The sequence below is a fragment of the Plodia interpunctella genome, chromosome 19 (assembly GCF_027563975.2).
Source record: "Plodia interpunctella isolate USDA-ARS_2022_Savannah chromosome 19, ilPloInte3.2, whole genome shotgun sequence".
Classification (NCBI taxonomy): domain Eukaryota; kingdom Metazoa; phylum Arthropoda; class Insecta; order Lepidoptera; family Pyralidae; genus Plodia; species Plodia interpunctella.
The window spans coordinates 381926-397942 of record NC_071312.1 but is presented as its reverse complement, the minus strand read 5'-3'; the positions used below and the strand labels follow the sequence as shown (position 1 = coordinate 397942).

Genomic DNA, 16017 nt, shown 5'->3' with positions numbered 1-16017 from the left:
GTTATGTATTCAAAGCGCGATAAAAATCACAAACGAGCCACATACAAGGATGATAAAACTAAGACTAATATACTGTTATTTTACTTCAGGCGGTGGAGGAAGCGCTGTGGCACATAGTACAGCCAACGTTCAAGGAGGTGGCTCTGCAAACGCTGGCTCGAATGCTGTCGTAAATGTTCCTGGTTATCAACCAGGTTATAACCAAGGTTCCGGTTCTGCATCAGCACAAGCAAACGCTGTAGTCAACGGTGGAGGAAATGACTATCCGTACAATCAAGGAGGAAACGCAGGAAGTGCTTCAGCTGAATCTCAAGCCAATGCTATCATAAACTCAGGTGGCGGTTACCAACCGGGTTACGTTGTACCCGGTGGATACTCGCCTAGTAATACAGGTGCACAGGCACAATCGAGTGCTAATGCCGTAGTTAATGGAGGAGGCGGCGGATACCAACCCGGTGGCTACCAACCAGGAGGTTATTTGGGAAATGTCGGCGGAACGACATTATCTCAAGCACAAGCAGAGGCAATCGCAGAGGCTTACCTCAACAAAGGAAACGTGGGCTATCAACCAGGATCTCAAGGGAACTTAGTAGGATATCCTGGTCTTTATCAACCTTCGTACGGCCAAGGTGGTTCGGCAAATGCTCAAGCTAATGCTGAAGCAATAGTCAACGGCGGTAGTGGTGGTGCTTTGAGTCCCGGTGGCTATTCACCAGGACTTTATAACCAGGGCGGATCCGCGTCAGCTCAAGCACAGGCTGAAGCTTTAGTTAATGGAGGAGGAAATTCTGGACTCTACCAACCTGGACTATATCAACCAACATACAGCCAGGGCGGCTCGGCAAATGCTCAAGCTAACGCTGAAGCATTAGTCAACGGCGGTAGTGGTGGTGCTTTGAGTCCCGGTGGCTATTCACCAGGACTTTATAACCAGGGAGGATCCGCGTCAGCTCAAGCACAAGCTGAAGCCTTAATTAATGGAGGAGGAAATTCTGGACTCTACCAACCTGGACTGTATCAACCAACATATGGCCAGGGCGGCTCGGCAAATGCTCAAGCTAACGCTGAAGCAATAGTCAACGGCGGAGGTGGTGGTGCTTTGAGTCCCGGTGGCTATTCACCAGGACTTTATAACCAGGGAGGATCCGCGTCAGCTCAAGCACAAGCTGAAGCCTTAATTAATGGAGGAGGAAATTCTGGACTCTACCAACCTGGACTGTATCAACCAACATATGGCCAGGGCGGCTCGGCAAATGCTCAAGCTAACGCTGAAGCAATAGTCAACGGCGGAGGTGGTGGTGCTTTGAGTCCCGGTGGCTATTCACCAGGACTTTATAACCAGGGAGGATCCGCGTCAGCTCAAGCACAAGCTGAAGCCTTAATTAATGGAGGAGGAAATTCTGGACTCTACCAACCTGGACTGTATCAACCAACATATGGCCAGGGCGGCTCGGCAAATGCTCAAGCTAACGCTGAAGCAATAGTCAACGGCGGTAGTGGTGGTGCTTTGAGTCCCGGTGGCTATTCACCAGGACTTTATAACCAGGGAGGATCCGCGTCAGCTCAAGCACAAGCTGAAGCCTTAATTAATGGAGGAGGAAATTCTGGACTCTACCAACCTGGACTGTATCAACCAACATATGGCCAGGGCGGCTCGGCAAATGCTCAAGCCAACGCTGAAGCAGTAGTCAATGGTGGTAACGGTGGTGGTTTGAATCTCGGTGGTTATTCACCAGGACTTTATAACCAGGGAGGATCCGCATCTGCGCAAGCACAGGCCGAAGCCTTAGCCAATGCAGGAGGAAGCAATGGACTTTACCAGCCTGGTCTTTTAGGACAAGACTATCTAGGAGGAGGTTCCACATCCGCACAGGCTGAAGCTAATGCACTAATTAATGCTTTAAATCAAGGTGGTGGGAATTACCAGCCTTACCCCGGTTACCTACAAGGGAATCCGTCAGCTCCTGGCTACAATTCTGCCTCAGCGAATGCGTTGGCTGACGCGTCAGGGTCGTCTTCAGCAGACGCGATAGCAAATGCGTATTCAGGAGGAGGCGGGACAGCTCTTGCAGACTCTTCTGCCGTTGCACAATCTTCAGCTAGTGCACAGTCTTCGGCCAATAGCTATGCGTCAGCCGACGCACATTCAGGTAATTATTTCGAGATGTTTATCTATTTATAAGATAGCCTAACATATATTTCTCTTAGTATAGGGTTCCCTATTACTGATATTTTAAATGCAAAGTCTGTCTGTCACTCTTTCACGGGCTTGCAGAAAAACAAGGGGCCGATTTTTATGAAATTGGAAGAATATAGATCCAAAGTTGAAAACATAGACTACCGCAGACGGAACTGTGGGCAAAGCTAGTTACATATTTAAGCTAGTTATATTAAAAATAAATATTATATTTTACAGCTGCCAAAGCAACAGCCCAAGCGAAAGGCAAATACTACAAATCAGCAGGTAAAAATATGTAGTGAAATTTTTAGATTTGAGATTTTTTCGATGAGAAGCTTATAGTGATTTTTACCATCATGTAGAAAATAATTACCGCTTCACTGCATATATATTACAGATTAAAGGGAGAGCATATTAAATATTGTAACCATAAAACAAATTCCCCATGTTTTCCAAGGGACACGACCACAATGCTTGCAAAGGAAATTATTGAGCCAAAGTTGCGTATAATTTTTAACAAGCGTATCTTTAATACCCGGGCCCTGACAACTTTTGGGACATAAATTAAAAATATATTACGTGGGCAGATGGTGTACGGTTCTCATGCAAATCCTATTTAATCAAACTTCCGTTGGATCCCTCACCCGACGTACTACTATATTGGATTTTTTTTCAGTACCAAAATCTATGAAAACATCTTTCATTTACTTCTACATGCTTGCACTCAAGTCTTTTCGAAACAATGTTTCTAAAAGATCTAATTTTAATCACACAAATTAGAAAGTAGATCTTTTAAATAATTTTAGCGTTTCGAATGTCCTAACGTTTATTGAATTAATGTAGTAATAACATTTATGGAAAAAATACATAAAAATTATCGTCCTAGACGCCGGTTTATGCAAATACGTGGGCGACAAGTATGTGCACGCTTGTCAGGCTTGCTACTGCGTCGCGGGGCTCCAACGGGAGATCGAAGCTTACTGTTTAGGAACCCCTTGCATGTAAGAAATAATCATTAACCACCTAATAAGGGCCCACTTGCATGAAAGATTCGTTAACAAACAGAAATTATCTTGCATACAAGTCTTTAATAACAATTTGGGAACTTTTTTTGTTATTATCATACAAAAGTATTCAAAATTAACTCTCTTTCATTTCATTCGTGTTTAGGTTGAGAAAGATTGTGCTAATATGTGTCATGATTATAAAAATATAAATATGACTTTTCACGTTCGCTTTTAATTTCATGGGTTAACGATATAATTGTCAGTAATGAATTTAATCTAATTCTTTTTCAGATCGCTTATGATGTAGGCTACGGTTCTAATTAATATTTTTTATTGCAGATGATTCAGAATAAGAAGATGGTTAATTGACATTTGACGTTGAAAAGACATGGCGATCCCTTCGGTTCAAGATTATTTTACAATTATTTGTAGCAGGCAAAGATGCAACAAACTAATTGATTGAATAAATGTTGTATCATATTTTATTGTTTTATTTTAGTATTCGCATGAAGCAGTACGTGATTATATTACCCTATTCGTCCTTTACAAAACTCCCTCTGCATTTAAGAGCTATATTCATGTCAGTGACACTACGCGGAATAAAACACAAGAGACAGTTGTCTTGGTAATGTTTTTGGAATGCTTTTTCTGTTTGCCATAGCTCCATTTATTACACTAGATGATATATTATTAACTGTGCCGGTGTGTGCTCGAAATCATTTATATAGATGAGGCTTTACTTCTTTCTGTTTAGAAATTTAAAGTAAAGCCTTGAAAAAATGTTAACACCACATTGTAAATAATGTAAACTCGTATTTTTGCATATAAATTTATTATTGTCTTGATATTTTGTGATGAATTGAAGAAATATAAACGGGTATCCTGACTTGATGATGACCATATACTTAAATGTGGAGCATATTTTTCTCTCAGAACTTGCATTCAAATAAACGTTGTACTGTGGACTGTTTTTCAATATCAAAGTTTTACAACGCAAGTAATAAAATAACCATTTCAATGTATGATGAAATTGCAAATTTCGCTTAGGAATCAATAGAAAAGTATGAAACTTGTGTTAGTGGCTCTCTTTATTTGTAAAAGTAAGTTGTGGAAAATTTATCATACGCACCTTTGCTCTGTTTGAGGTCTTTGGGTTCATATTCATTGTGAAGTTTTACTAGATTGATAACTCAACAAGAAAAAATATGTATGAATGTATTCGATTACGTCTTTCAATGTTTTATCGAGATGTTTTTAAGATTATCAATTATAGATTATATATCATTCTGAAATACCAACGGAAGCGAAGCCACAACTCAGCAGACCCGCAACTAAAGCTGTCAATGGTATCTAGATCTATACTTAATAAAACTAGTTGTTCGCCACGAACTTAGACCTTGCGAACACAATAAATTGATGAGTTTTTACAAAATTGTGAATATTTCAAAAACGACTTAACCGATTTTGATGCCTCACGAACTTATAAATTCTATTGACAGATTCTACATGCTTTTTAAATTTCATCAAACGCGGACCAACTGTTCCAAAGTTATTGCCGTACAAACATACATACCCATGTATTTTTGCCCCAAGTAGAATTGTAGCGCGCTCGCTTCGTTTTTATCGCTCTCGGTCTAATTACCAATATAGACACAAATGTGAAAAGTTCTTTGGATAGGCAGTTCAATACAAAATTATAATGTCTTTTAGCATCATTATGCCAAGAAGTTAAGGTGTTGACTCCCTCCCGGCGGTACAAGCACAACATCGCGCAAGTGGCCAAGTACCAGGATGCTCAGCACAGAGGCGAGAGATGGTACTCGTACTCGTCCATGTCTCATGATCCCTTTGAAGCATCACATCACTCTAGTGACAGGTTCGTGTTACTTCTTATCTAGCGCGCATAGATTTACGCAAAGTTCGACTATAGATTCTAGCTCTCTTTGAATATAATATTATATTTTCTTCATCTCCTTTGCTTCCATCTTAACATTTCTAATAACCAACTCCAATCAAGGAAATTCCCGCCTTTGTTTTATAACTAGTTATCAAAATAATACTATTTTATCAAATTAACCACCCGACCACGTCGTTGCTGTTCCATAAATTTGAGAGAATTTTGGATGGCGGGTCAATCGTATGTGAGTCAAAGTGTACAAAAGTACTTTTTACCCTAATATTTTCTACGGGAGTAAAATCCCAAGGAATTGGTACGTTTGAAACGGAATGGTTAATGTGCTACCTACACATTTTATCTGGACGATGTTATCTTTCGTCGAAAGAAAATAACGGACTATGAAACTATACTATACATGAGTCAGATTGGTGTAACACTCAGATCTCAGGTTCGAACCCTAACCTGAGATCTCCCGACAACCACTGCTTCATAATATTAGGTAATTACGAGAAACCTATGAGTAAATATGTTTTATTGACATTTTTGACACAAGCTTTTATTATAGTCTAAGAGATCTTATTGCATTCAATGTGTGACACAAAAATCATGTCCGGGTAGTAAACCTTTGAAGAGTTTCCGCGTCTGGAGCCATTCCTGGGTACACCATCAGGGCATGCCTATCATAGTAATGCATTGTCATCCAAACCAAACTTGTGTACAAAATATCAACAAGATTCTACCCGAGACATAGTTACATTGCAAGTTAAATAAAAGCAAAATTATATATTTTTAGCTTGCCATCTATGACTGAACGAGAAGCCTCAGAGAGTCGTTCCTCAGACGCATCGTCAGCTTACACTTCAGAAATAAATAACAAACTCAAGTAAGTTACACAAAACTTATTATATTATTTGGACATCTTAATAGAAATCTATGAAGAAAGGGCTGCGATGAAGTTTGTCATACTGATTCTTCTTCACATAGTACCACTGATTCACTTCCACATAATAGGTTCAGTAACCTACGTAAATTCCCAGCTTTAATACTAATCTGCTGTAGTATTAGATACAAATATGTTATTAATATAAAGGCAATTAAGTTTTTAAGCTAATAAAGTATGTGACAATTAAGAATTTTATTTCTGGATTCTAAAATATAGACTTTTAGGGTTTTTTTTCTTATAAAGTGCGATATCCATTACGCTGATGTCAGAAGAAGATGAAGTCATCGATAAACATCTTATATGACATTTATCGTCAACGAATGTCAAGCAGTAGCATACATACTAGATGTGCGGTTGGTTTCCACACGATGTTTTCACTTACAACAACAAATGAGTCAGATTGGTATACCAATTAAATTTATCATCCTCAGAAAGAAGAAGCTTCGCAAATGCACATCGTGTCCGTACGACATGCTGAAGCAGTTTGGTAATCGAGGCATCAAGTGGATCTGCGGACAGTACCAAAGAGCTCGGAGGTCGTTCAAGAGCGAGTGCATGATGCGGTACAGGAACTGCGAGGATGGCACTAGTAACTCTTTAATTTGTATAGCGTTGTAAGCAAGAGACAGGGCAGGGCATTGGAATAGAGGACGACCAAATATCAGATGGTTAGAGTGTTTCAAAGATGATCTGAAAGTAATAGGTAGTAGTGGTAGAACGGCAAGCGGCAGAATAAAAGAGAAGGAATTAAAAAACCAACATGAACATGGAATATCTAATTTCTGAATTAATGGTTTGACTTTCAAATCAAAATCTGTGTATCAGCGCCGGATTTAAGCAAACACAACATAGGCCGCTACCACAAGAGGGCCGCCACCACACCACAAAAATTAAATTAAATCATCAGTTGTACTCTTTTTTAACTTGACCTCAATAGAAACTACAACTATTTTATGTTCCGCCATAGCCACGTCCTTAACCGAACGGAAAGCTAATTTAATAAATCTTTCATTGTAGCTGTTCACAACTCAATACAAAAAGGATCTTTTCTGTATTTAGTATGTGATTTCAATCTGTTTAACGCTATTTCAGTGTTTGTGAAGATGCACGATAACCGTTGCAAGACCGACCCATATCACGGAGAACATTGGTTTTACATCTACAAAGTATAATATAAATAAATAAAATACATATTGTTTTCATTTATCCAAATATACCAAACTGAAATTCGAAGTTAGCAAATACTCAAATAGTACAATCAGCATTTGATTTAACCAAACTTCTCGATTAGTCATCTCTTGTCATGCCCAAACTAATTCTCCTGCTCCAAAGAAAACCACAGTTAATGAAGCCAAAGACAAGACAATATTGTGGATACGTCTGAATTAATCTACGATCTAAATTAATATACTTTATCAGCTATTTCGACTCGTGGGCACAACTAGAAGGCACGTCTTATAGATTTTAGGCTTCCAGCCTCTCATAGAATCATCGTCCTTAACCTCTAATCCGCGATCCACCTGACAAGTCCAGCTAATTGGATATGAAAACTTCACATATTCGATTTTTTTTCGAAATCGTGCATATACTATATTCCAGTATAGATAATTTTGTTGATTCTGAAAACATATACAATTAATTTTGGGATAAATAACGTCTTTTTTCCAAATCGAAAGTTTTTAACTTTCGATTTGGAAAAACGCAACTCGTATAGGATTCGTGGTTCGTCTGTCGGTCTGCCCTATCCTGTCAAAATCATACAAAGTTGTAATTTACACCATAAATAGTACACAGTTTTTTGAACAAGTTTTTCTCTTTGTTCTTGTTCAAAAATGTTCCAGAATTTCTACATTTAATTTTGACAAACTAAATGTAATAATCATTATATGACAGAAAAAGTAGAAGGCATATTAGGATGATTAAAATCTGTATATTTTATGGCAATACAGAACATTTCACCATTCATCTTTCTGCTATTTCCGAAATACTATTTAATTATGTAGATACATACAACATATTCTTTAGCAAACAATTTTTTTTTACTACTTTAATCGAAATTAATGTAATAGATAAGAGATTATAAGATTTAAGTGCTCATCATATGTCTATTCAAAATGTTTACAAGGATTTAATTTTATTTATACTTATTGTTTAATTACAGTATTCGATCTTATCACGTCTACAAATTCTAATAATTGAACTCTGCTGAGTGTACCCACATTACTTGAAGCATTAAAAAGTAAGTGCAAAATAACTATAAAAACAATTTCACAACACAAGTCATAAAATGTACATTTGAAAAAATGTTCAAATGTAACTTTCCATGGAGGGAATGGATTATTTTGGTAGTTACAATTGCAGCGCTTTTATTGTCTGGTGAGTGTGGACAGTCACTTAGCTAATGCTCGGCGTACTATTAATTTGTATGTAGGCGTTGTCGCTCTGGCTTTGATATTACCTATTTGTTGCAAAAAAAATGTCTACGCAAAACGAATCCTGCTAATATTATACATACAAAAGTTTGTGAGAATGCCCTATGTGTGTATGTATATTTGTTACTCATTTAAGCAAAATCGACTAGTCGGATTATTAAGAAAATTGGCACACTGGTAGAATATAACCTGGAACAACACATAGTGTACTTTTATCACGAAATTCACACAGGACGAAGACACGGAACGCAACTATTATGTAAAAATTTTTAAAATTGACTGAACGTGGCTATTATGAAGAAATTAGCTGAATAAATGCTTTGATTTTGAAGCCACTGGCAATATGCTCAAACGAAAGAGAGAGTAATAGACTAATAGGCTCGATAGTTTTCAATTTATGTTTATATTTTCCCACTGAACAACAGAAACAGAATGTGCATTTGAAGATGACACACTGACCTTGACAACAAAATTGAGACACAACCAAGGGATTGTGGCGAAGTTTGGAGATGCTAATCACAGGGGAGAACGTTTTTATTCTTACGAGACCAAATCTAAAAGCACCTATGAAGCAGATTCACCATCAGTTCATTTAAGGTGACTATTTATTAAACTAGTAGTAGATAAATGTCGTCTAGGTACCTCACTCTCATATATTTTGCCGCCAAACAACAGTATTCCTATTGTTGTGTTCCGATTTGAAGGGTGAGAGAGGCAGAGTAATTTCAGGGTGCTGTTGCAAGACTCTAGGTTAAGTAAGAAAGGCGCGTATTGCAGCACCTGGTGTTGCAGGCGTTCGCAGGTTGCGGTGATCACTCGACATGTTGTTATACTAAGTATATAGAGAAATTACGAATACACCTGATTTATCGAATAAAAAGCTGGGAAGCCGTAGAGGGCTTGAGATATTAGGGGAAGATAATAGACGAGTTTGCAGCTAGCAGTGTCAGACCAGAAATATCTGAACATAATTTAGATGGTAGTGATTCAATATACGGAAACACTCGCCACTTTGAACAGTAACACAAAAATAGTCTTCGAAAATCAAGATGATAGTTTAATTTTTTTGGCGGCCATATTAATAAGTCCGCTTTGCTTTATAACAATTAACATAATGCTAAACAACGGTTTTCTAATAACAGAAACATTGTTATCGAGTTCTTATTTCGAAATTATATCTCGAAGCAGGCGACAATGCTATGTTGTAATTACTTATATGTGCAATAAACACTGTTTCTAAATCTTAGTTTAAAATAAATAAGTAATCAAAATAAATTCAGAAGAAGCATATCCTTTTCAGTACTTCAGAGGAAATTACACCACCACCAAAAAGCGTATCGAATTCTGCTTCCTCAGCTCTAACATCGAAAGAAACCAAAATTAAACAGTAAGTACATACCAATATTACAGAGAGATAAAATCAAAGCAATCAAAGCAGGTAAATTTTAAACAGAATCCGATTTTTGGGACTTCATAGCCGTGAATGAAACCGCAAACATGCTAAGAGACAATCATTACTAGACAATGTATTATCAAAATGCCGAAATCTTCTCGGCTGCGGCTACTATCCGACAAACCTTTTGATTTCGATCAAAATGATGGCAATGAGATGACGATGTATTATTACGATGTGCATGATCAATTCCCAATGAAGGAACTCATCAACGGTTTAGTGCACGGGCATAACATTCTTGTTTTAATTATTATTTTAACTCATTAACTAAGATTTCGTGGAGAAAACAAAAGCTAGTTACGTTAAAAAACATTTCAGAGGACAAACTCACAGACGCTGCCAGCCGTGTCCGAGGGATATGTTGAAGAATTGGAGAAACGTTGGCATCAAATGGATATGCGGCAGCTACCAAAGGGCTCGGAGGACATTCAAGAGCGAGTGTATGATGCGCTACAGAAACTGCCAGGACGGGACCAGTAATTACACTTTTTTTCGACGACCTCTCTGATCTGACATAAGTTTTTTACAAGTCTTATTATGTAAACAATCTTACTATGTCTTTTATGATTTTACAGTAATATGTAATTTCGCGGATAATAATTTTATTGCTTTGGTAAGTATAGGTTTACAAATAAGGTTACAACTAATATTTGATTGAATTCAGCAAAATTTCAAGCAAAAGATTGTTTAAATATTAGGACTCGTAAAAAAAATGGTTGCGTGATTGATAGTGGTCATTGTAAGCGGTCATACTGGAAGCCCCGGAAAATCAAAAATGATCTTTTCCAGATCGAATACTGAGTGTTTCTATAAAGTATACAAATACTGCCACAAGATTGCGGTGTTCAAATTTATCACGCTAGTGTACCTACATAACACACTTATAGAACTATGGAATCTATATGATTTGTAATCTTGATTCTGATAAACATTATCAAGGAAACGTCCATCATTTTGCAAACTTGATCAAACTCAGTAGTAACAATTTTTTGCTGTTAACGTAAACGTAATCAAAGTTTATGTTATCAAACCATCTTGCTCCGAGTTTATTTGTTGAAGAGACAAAACAATTCAAGATTTCCAATCAATTTGCCCCTCGTATTTTATCAGAGTTCGCTTCGGGATCAATAAGGGGAAAACAAATAATTATATTTACTTCAAGACTTGTTCAGACACGCTTGGACTCCTCTTTGTCTTGTCAATCTATTTGAATTCATTTCAATTTATTTATTGAAAAGGTTAGTAAGTGACATTTTGTTTTGAATACGTCCGTGCTTTGGAATGCATACTAATATTATAAAGAGAAAGTATTTTTGTATTTTGTTTATAATGAATAAACTCAATTTTTTTTGAGTTTAGTTCTGATCGATTTGGCACAGAGATAGACGACACGTTCAGTTCTTTATTTACGGTTTTACCCGAGCGAAGCCGGGACGGGCCGTGAGTAAATTATAAAAGTGCAGTATTATTAACATAATTTTGTTAATTAAATTTCTTTTCGTGGTGTTAAAATGGCAATATCGTTTTTTATTACCGTAAATTGGCTCACTACAATATACTCAATATACTCATTTTGTGTTAAAAATTATTTCTTTTTCAGTGTTTGTGAAGATAGCCGACCACCGCTGCAAGAACAACGCCTTTCATGGACGGCACTGGTTCTATATTTATAGAACGTGAAAAATTAAATCTCTTTTATTATTATACGTCTATCATTGTAATAATCACAGCAATTACACTGTCATGTCTTACTCTCTCTCTCTCTCTCTCTTTCTCAGACTACGAGGCCTCAAAGTCTGGGGTCTGTAAAAAACTTAAGAAATAAAGAAAGAAGGAAAGAAAAGATTTGGCCAGGGTTTATAACCGGCTAACTATCCTATCCTCTTGTCACTAGATGGTGCTAGGGGCTAGTAGTTGAGGAATTCTCTCGCGTGTTCCAAATTACAGATGAATGTTGATTATACTTATATATTGTACTATGCATAACCATACTGATCGAACAGGGCAAGTTGAATAACAACTTGGAAAAAGTTCCTGGTCTTGTAGAAACTTCATGCGGGTCAAGCCGCGAGCATAGACTAGTTACATCACTTTTTACCTACTAACGCAAGGTTATGGTTAAATTTTATACTATCAAGACAAGATTGAGGGTTGGCAGGGACTAGAGATTTCCACTTGCCACGATACTGACAAATCTAACTCGCTTCCTCTACACTCATCACTCTTCATGCATGGTCTCCGGTTATTGGTGCTCCTAATATCTTCCTTACAAAGGAGGTCCGCAATCTTGTTGCGTTATGTCTTTCAACCCTGACCTGCTTGTACTCCGCTTCATAAATTCCTAAACTGTCTGCTCCCATAGGAACAACAGGTATATATGTAAAATATTATTACGAGAAATCCTTAATTACAACGATACCAATATCTGAAAAAAGGCCGGACAAGTTTGACAGACGGACAGTTTGCGAGTTTTGAATTTCGTGTGAAAAACTGTAAAAACTTATAGAAACAAAATGATATTAGCCTCAAATAAACGACATGCAATAAACAAAATCATAAAAGTTATAATGGAAAATTTAAACAAGTTTTGATATAGTAATATCTATAAAGTATAGAACAAGTGGAATAAAATGTGATGGAAACAACTGTTTTTGATGAAAATGGTCCAAGTGAGATTTTGTATTGTGCTACTTATTATAGTCGGTGAGTTGACGAAGCAAAGCACACGCATATTAGATCGAAAACAAATGAAAATTTTAACTAAATTCAATATTTCAGAGCTATAAGTCTACGCGCGACATTAAATTATGTTTCTTGTTACACTATAGTAGCCAAATTATTAAATGTCGTGTGTAGACTTTCTAAATGTAAGGATCTTAACATTTTCAGTCTTTTTTCTGTCATCTATGAATTATTATTTTACTTAAAAGCGTAAAATAAAGTCTCAAAAGTCAAAATCTTCATGTAATCAGCTTATAAGTGGCCAGCAATTTTAACTGGCCGACATAAACAGGCGCATACCGAATATTAGAATTATAGTTTTTAATATTATTGTAAATTTCCTCGCAATCAATGAGAAAATCAGAGTATATACCACGACAGCAAAGCGCTATTTCACACTAGCTACGCCTAGTGTCAAATCTCCCACGACTCGGGTTTACGCTTTACACAGTTGCGCTACACCTTGCTTCGCTTTACTGTCTTGGAGTACAATCTGCTATTCTTACCAACGTTCTTATACACGTACCTTTTAAACTGAATGTTTTTACTTTAGGGGAAGGTATACTGGCAGCACAAGACAATATCACGGCCAATGTGACGTCAGTCACACTCGATCTAAGAAAGAAGTTTAAGGACACGCGTAGGAATCACGACCACCAAAAGAAGAAAAAGGGCAGGTCGACGTCTTCCTCATCGCGGTCGTTGGAGAGGAAAGGCAGTATGTAACTGTTGATTCTCCCTGTGGTTGGAAAGATTTTCCCTCTTTTTTGTAAAATAATCATGTCATTGTTAAATATGTAGTAGTTTGCAGCGAAATGTGGAATCGAAGATGTGATTTTTATTATTGCTTCAAAGATTATAACCTGACGAAAATAAGGTAAACTATTAGGCTGGGATGTCCCCAATTAGATTGTAAGCAAGTTGTCGATATTATTAATAATTATTAGTTCCTGGAGGTGTGAAACGAAGAATCAGAAAATTCAGATTTTAATGATATTAATAAAACTTGGATCGCATAGGATACTTTTCATGCTAAACCCGTGGAAGGGGAACCCTGGGACGCAGCTTGTAGTATTTGCAAAGTATTGTATTTACTTCAACTCATTTAAGCTGATGAAAAATCAAGAGGAGAATCGAAAGATGAATCGTTGGATCTCAGTACGGAGCTTGCGTCTTCGGATAATGAGTCTAAGAAGAAAAATGAACCAAAGTCCAGCGGTGAGAGGAAGGGATGGTAAGTGCAACTATGAGAAGTCTTTAAGTAATCATCTAGCCTACAATAACTCCACTGCTGAACACAAGCTTGACTATATAACCTATATTCAATATTCAGTCCACATAGTTGGTAGCTAATATGCTGCGCTTGCAGTACGTAAGATAAGTAATAACTGAATATTCGTACCGCTAGTAAAAAAGTTGAAGTAGTAGACGATGCGAAAGTAATATTTAAAAATTATCTTTGACAACACCTAGAAGTTGTGACTATAAAACCTCAGGATCTATTAAAGTTGTATCGAAATACTGTCCCTAATTACTAACTACCTCAATTCCAATTTATTAGGGAGTCGCATCACGATAACTCATACTATTTCTGTTTTACATGTTCAACTTGTATATCTGTCTTTATGAATTCAAATTCAAATCATTTATTCAGAAATTAGACCTTCACAGGCACTTTTTCTCGTCAATTTTTATATTTATAATTATTTCTCACAAGCTACAAACTACTGGCATTTCGGAACGACCACTTGTGAAGTACTTATGAAGACAATTTATAACGTTATTAAAGTGAAAGTCAAGGAATTCAGAAATTAAAACCTTCCAAATATTTTTAAAGCGGCTGAATTTTTCCTTTAGGAGAAAATGGCATCGCAAATGCTTTCCATGCCCGGAAGAGATGGGCAAAAAATGGCGAGACCCAAGCATCAAGTGGATATGTGGCGCTTACCAACGGGCACAGAGGAGCTTCAAGAGTTTGTGCATGATGCACTACAGGAACTGTCAGGATGGTACTAGTAAGTATTCTTGTAGATAAGAATTCATCGATTCATAAGACGCGAAAGAAGTTAATGACACTTTTTACACATTTTTGAAGATTGATCAATTTTAAGCAAACATAAAAAATACATAAGTGATAGTCATAATTCTAAATTCAAGAATTTTAAATTTCAATTTGATTTCCAGTGTTCACGAAGATCCACGATCACCGCTGCGTGGAAGATCGAGATCGTGCTGGAGAGCCTCACGGGGACCACTTCTTCTACGACTACGTGGTCCACCTGACGGGAGAGTCTACCCGCTCCATGAGCAGCGACGAGACCTCGGTGAGCCACGTGTCTGGTGAAGGCAACGATGATGATGATGAAGGCGATGATGACAAAGAGCAGGACGCAGAAAAATAATCAAGTTTCTATAAAGACAGTAGAGATGTTCATTGAATCATCGTTTTTTTTTTCTAAAAACTAATACAGCCTTTATTCATAAAAAAGTTAAAGCATACTTTAAGTTAAAGTATGTTTTGTCTCGTTCTGTCAATGTCAACTAAAGAGTGATAGTGACAAAACATACTTTAGCTAAAATTAACATAATCATTATAGCCTCTTACCAGCAGACCAGTATGTAAGAATTTGAATTGAAGATCATTTCTAGCTTATGATTTAAAATAAGTTACAATTACCTTTTGACAAGAGATTAATGACGCCAGGAGGATATGAAATAAACTTTCCTTAGAGGTGTTCCCTAATAGTTTTGTCAATGGGGCTTTCGCTCTAAAAAGAATAATAATTGCTTTTTTAAAAAGTCTGCAACGCACCGGTGACCCGTATCGTATTTGCCGTGTTCATGGGCCGCGGTGTTTGCTAATCATCTGGCAATCGGCTCGTTTGCCCACTATACTATAAAAAAAGTCTTATTGCATTAATCTATCTAAAATACAGCAATGGCATTTCTAAGGACATTAGATCTAACAGCTTTCGGTTAAACCCAACATCCTCCGAGACAGTGGCGTCACGTCATAATGATATAGTCGCACACGCACATAAATCACATGTGATTAATCTTCACGTCACGTGTCCATTAAGTGGAGGGGGTAATTTGTCATCAAAGACAGTGCGGGGTTGAATGTGTGACGATTAACCCTTGGAAGAGGGAAAAGTTAAGAGGTTTTTGCTACTACTTCAGTGATGTCGTTGAAAATTTCAAATGCTGTAGGCTCTAAGGACTCCGAGGAAGAACAGGTAAATTATCACAAGAAAGAGCGGAAATGAACTAACTTTAGCATTTATAATATACTGAGACAAAATATAGTAGGGAATGTTATTTTGAATCCAATTTGGACCTGTTAAAAATATTTCTGCAAAATAAAAAAAAAACACATAATTATCAC

General features: G+C 37.1%; 5 protein-coding genes across 6 annotated transcripts in view; 4 read left to right on the top strand and 1 right to left on the bottom strand.

The window, feature by feature from the left end:
* Positions 1–16017, bottom strand: part of LOC128678469 (dystrophin, isoforms A/C/F/G/H-like) — a 455052-nt gene that overhangs the window by 193348 nt on the left and 245687 nt on the right. The window lies entirely within an intron of this gene.
* On the top strand, positions 35–3666 carry LOC135309908 (spidroin-2-like). 2 transcript variants are annotated; one of them, XM_064436584.1, is made up of 4 exons: positions 35–2150; positions 2417–2464; positions 3066–3180; positions 3526–3666. In XM_064436584.1, the coding sequence occupies exons 1-4, from the start codon at positions 50–52 to the stop codon at positions 3527–3529; spliced, it is 2268 nt and encodes a 755-aa protein (XP_064292654.1). In that variant the 5' UTR covers positions 35–49; the 3' UTR covers positions 3530–3666. The 2 variants fall into 2 exon arrangements, with proteins under 2 accessions (XP_064292654.1, XP_064292655.1); XM_064436585.1 differs by lacking the exon at positions 3066–3180.
* On the top strand, positions 4152–7215 carry LOC128678080 (uncharacterized). The gene is made up of 5 exons (XM_053759370.1): positions 4152–4286; positions 4897–5062; positions 5877–5966; positions 6458–6615; positions 7119–7215. Exons 1-5 carry the CDS (start codon positions 4250–4252, stop codon positions 7196–7198), a joined length of 531 nt encoding a protein of 176 aa, XP_053615345.1. The 5' UTR covers positions 4152–4249; the 3' UTR covers positions 7199–7215.
* On the top strand, positions 8247–11615 carry LOC128678079 (uncharacterized). Its single transcript, XM_053759369.1, has 5 exons — positions 8247–8402; positions 8884–9055; positions 9759–9845; positions 10230–10387; positions 11512–11615. The coding sequence occupies exons 1-5, from the start codon at positions 8330–8332 to the stop codon at positions 11589–11591; spliced, it is 570 nt and encodes a 189-aa protein (XP_053615344.1). The 5' UTR covers positions 8247–8329; the 3' UTR covers positions 11592–11615.
* Positions 12462–15071, top strand: LOC128678078 (uncharacterized). The gene is made up of 5 exons (XM_053759368.1): positions 12462–12614; positions 13186–13350; positions 13743–13866; positions 14490–14647; positions 14817–15071. The coding sequence occupies exons 1-5, from the start codon at positions 12566–12568 to the stop codon at positions 15032–15034; spliced, it is 714 nt and encodes a 237-aa protein (XP_053615343.1). The 5' UTR covers positions 12462–12565; the 3' UTR covers positions 15035–15071.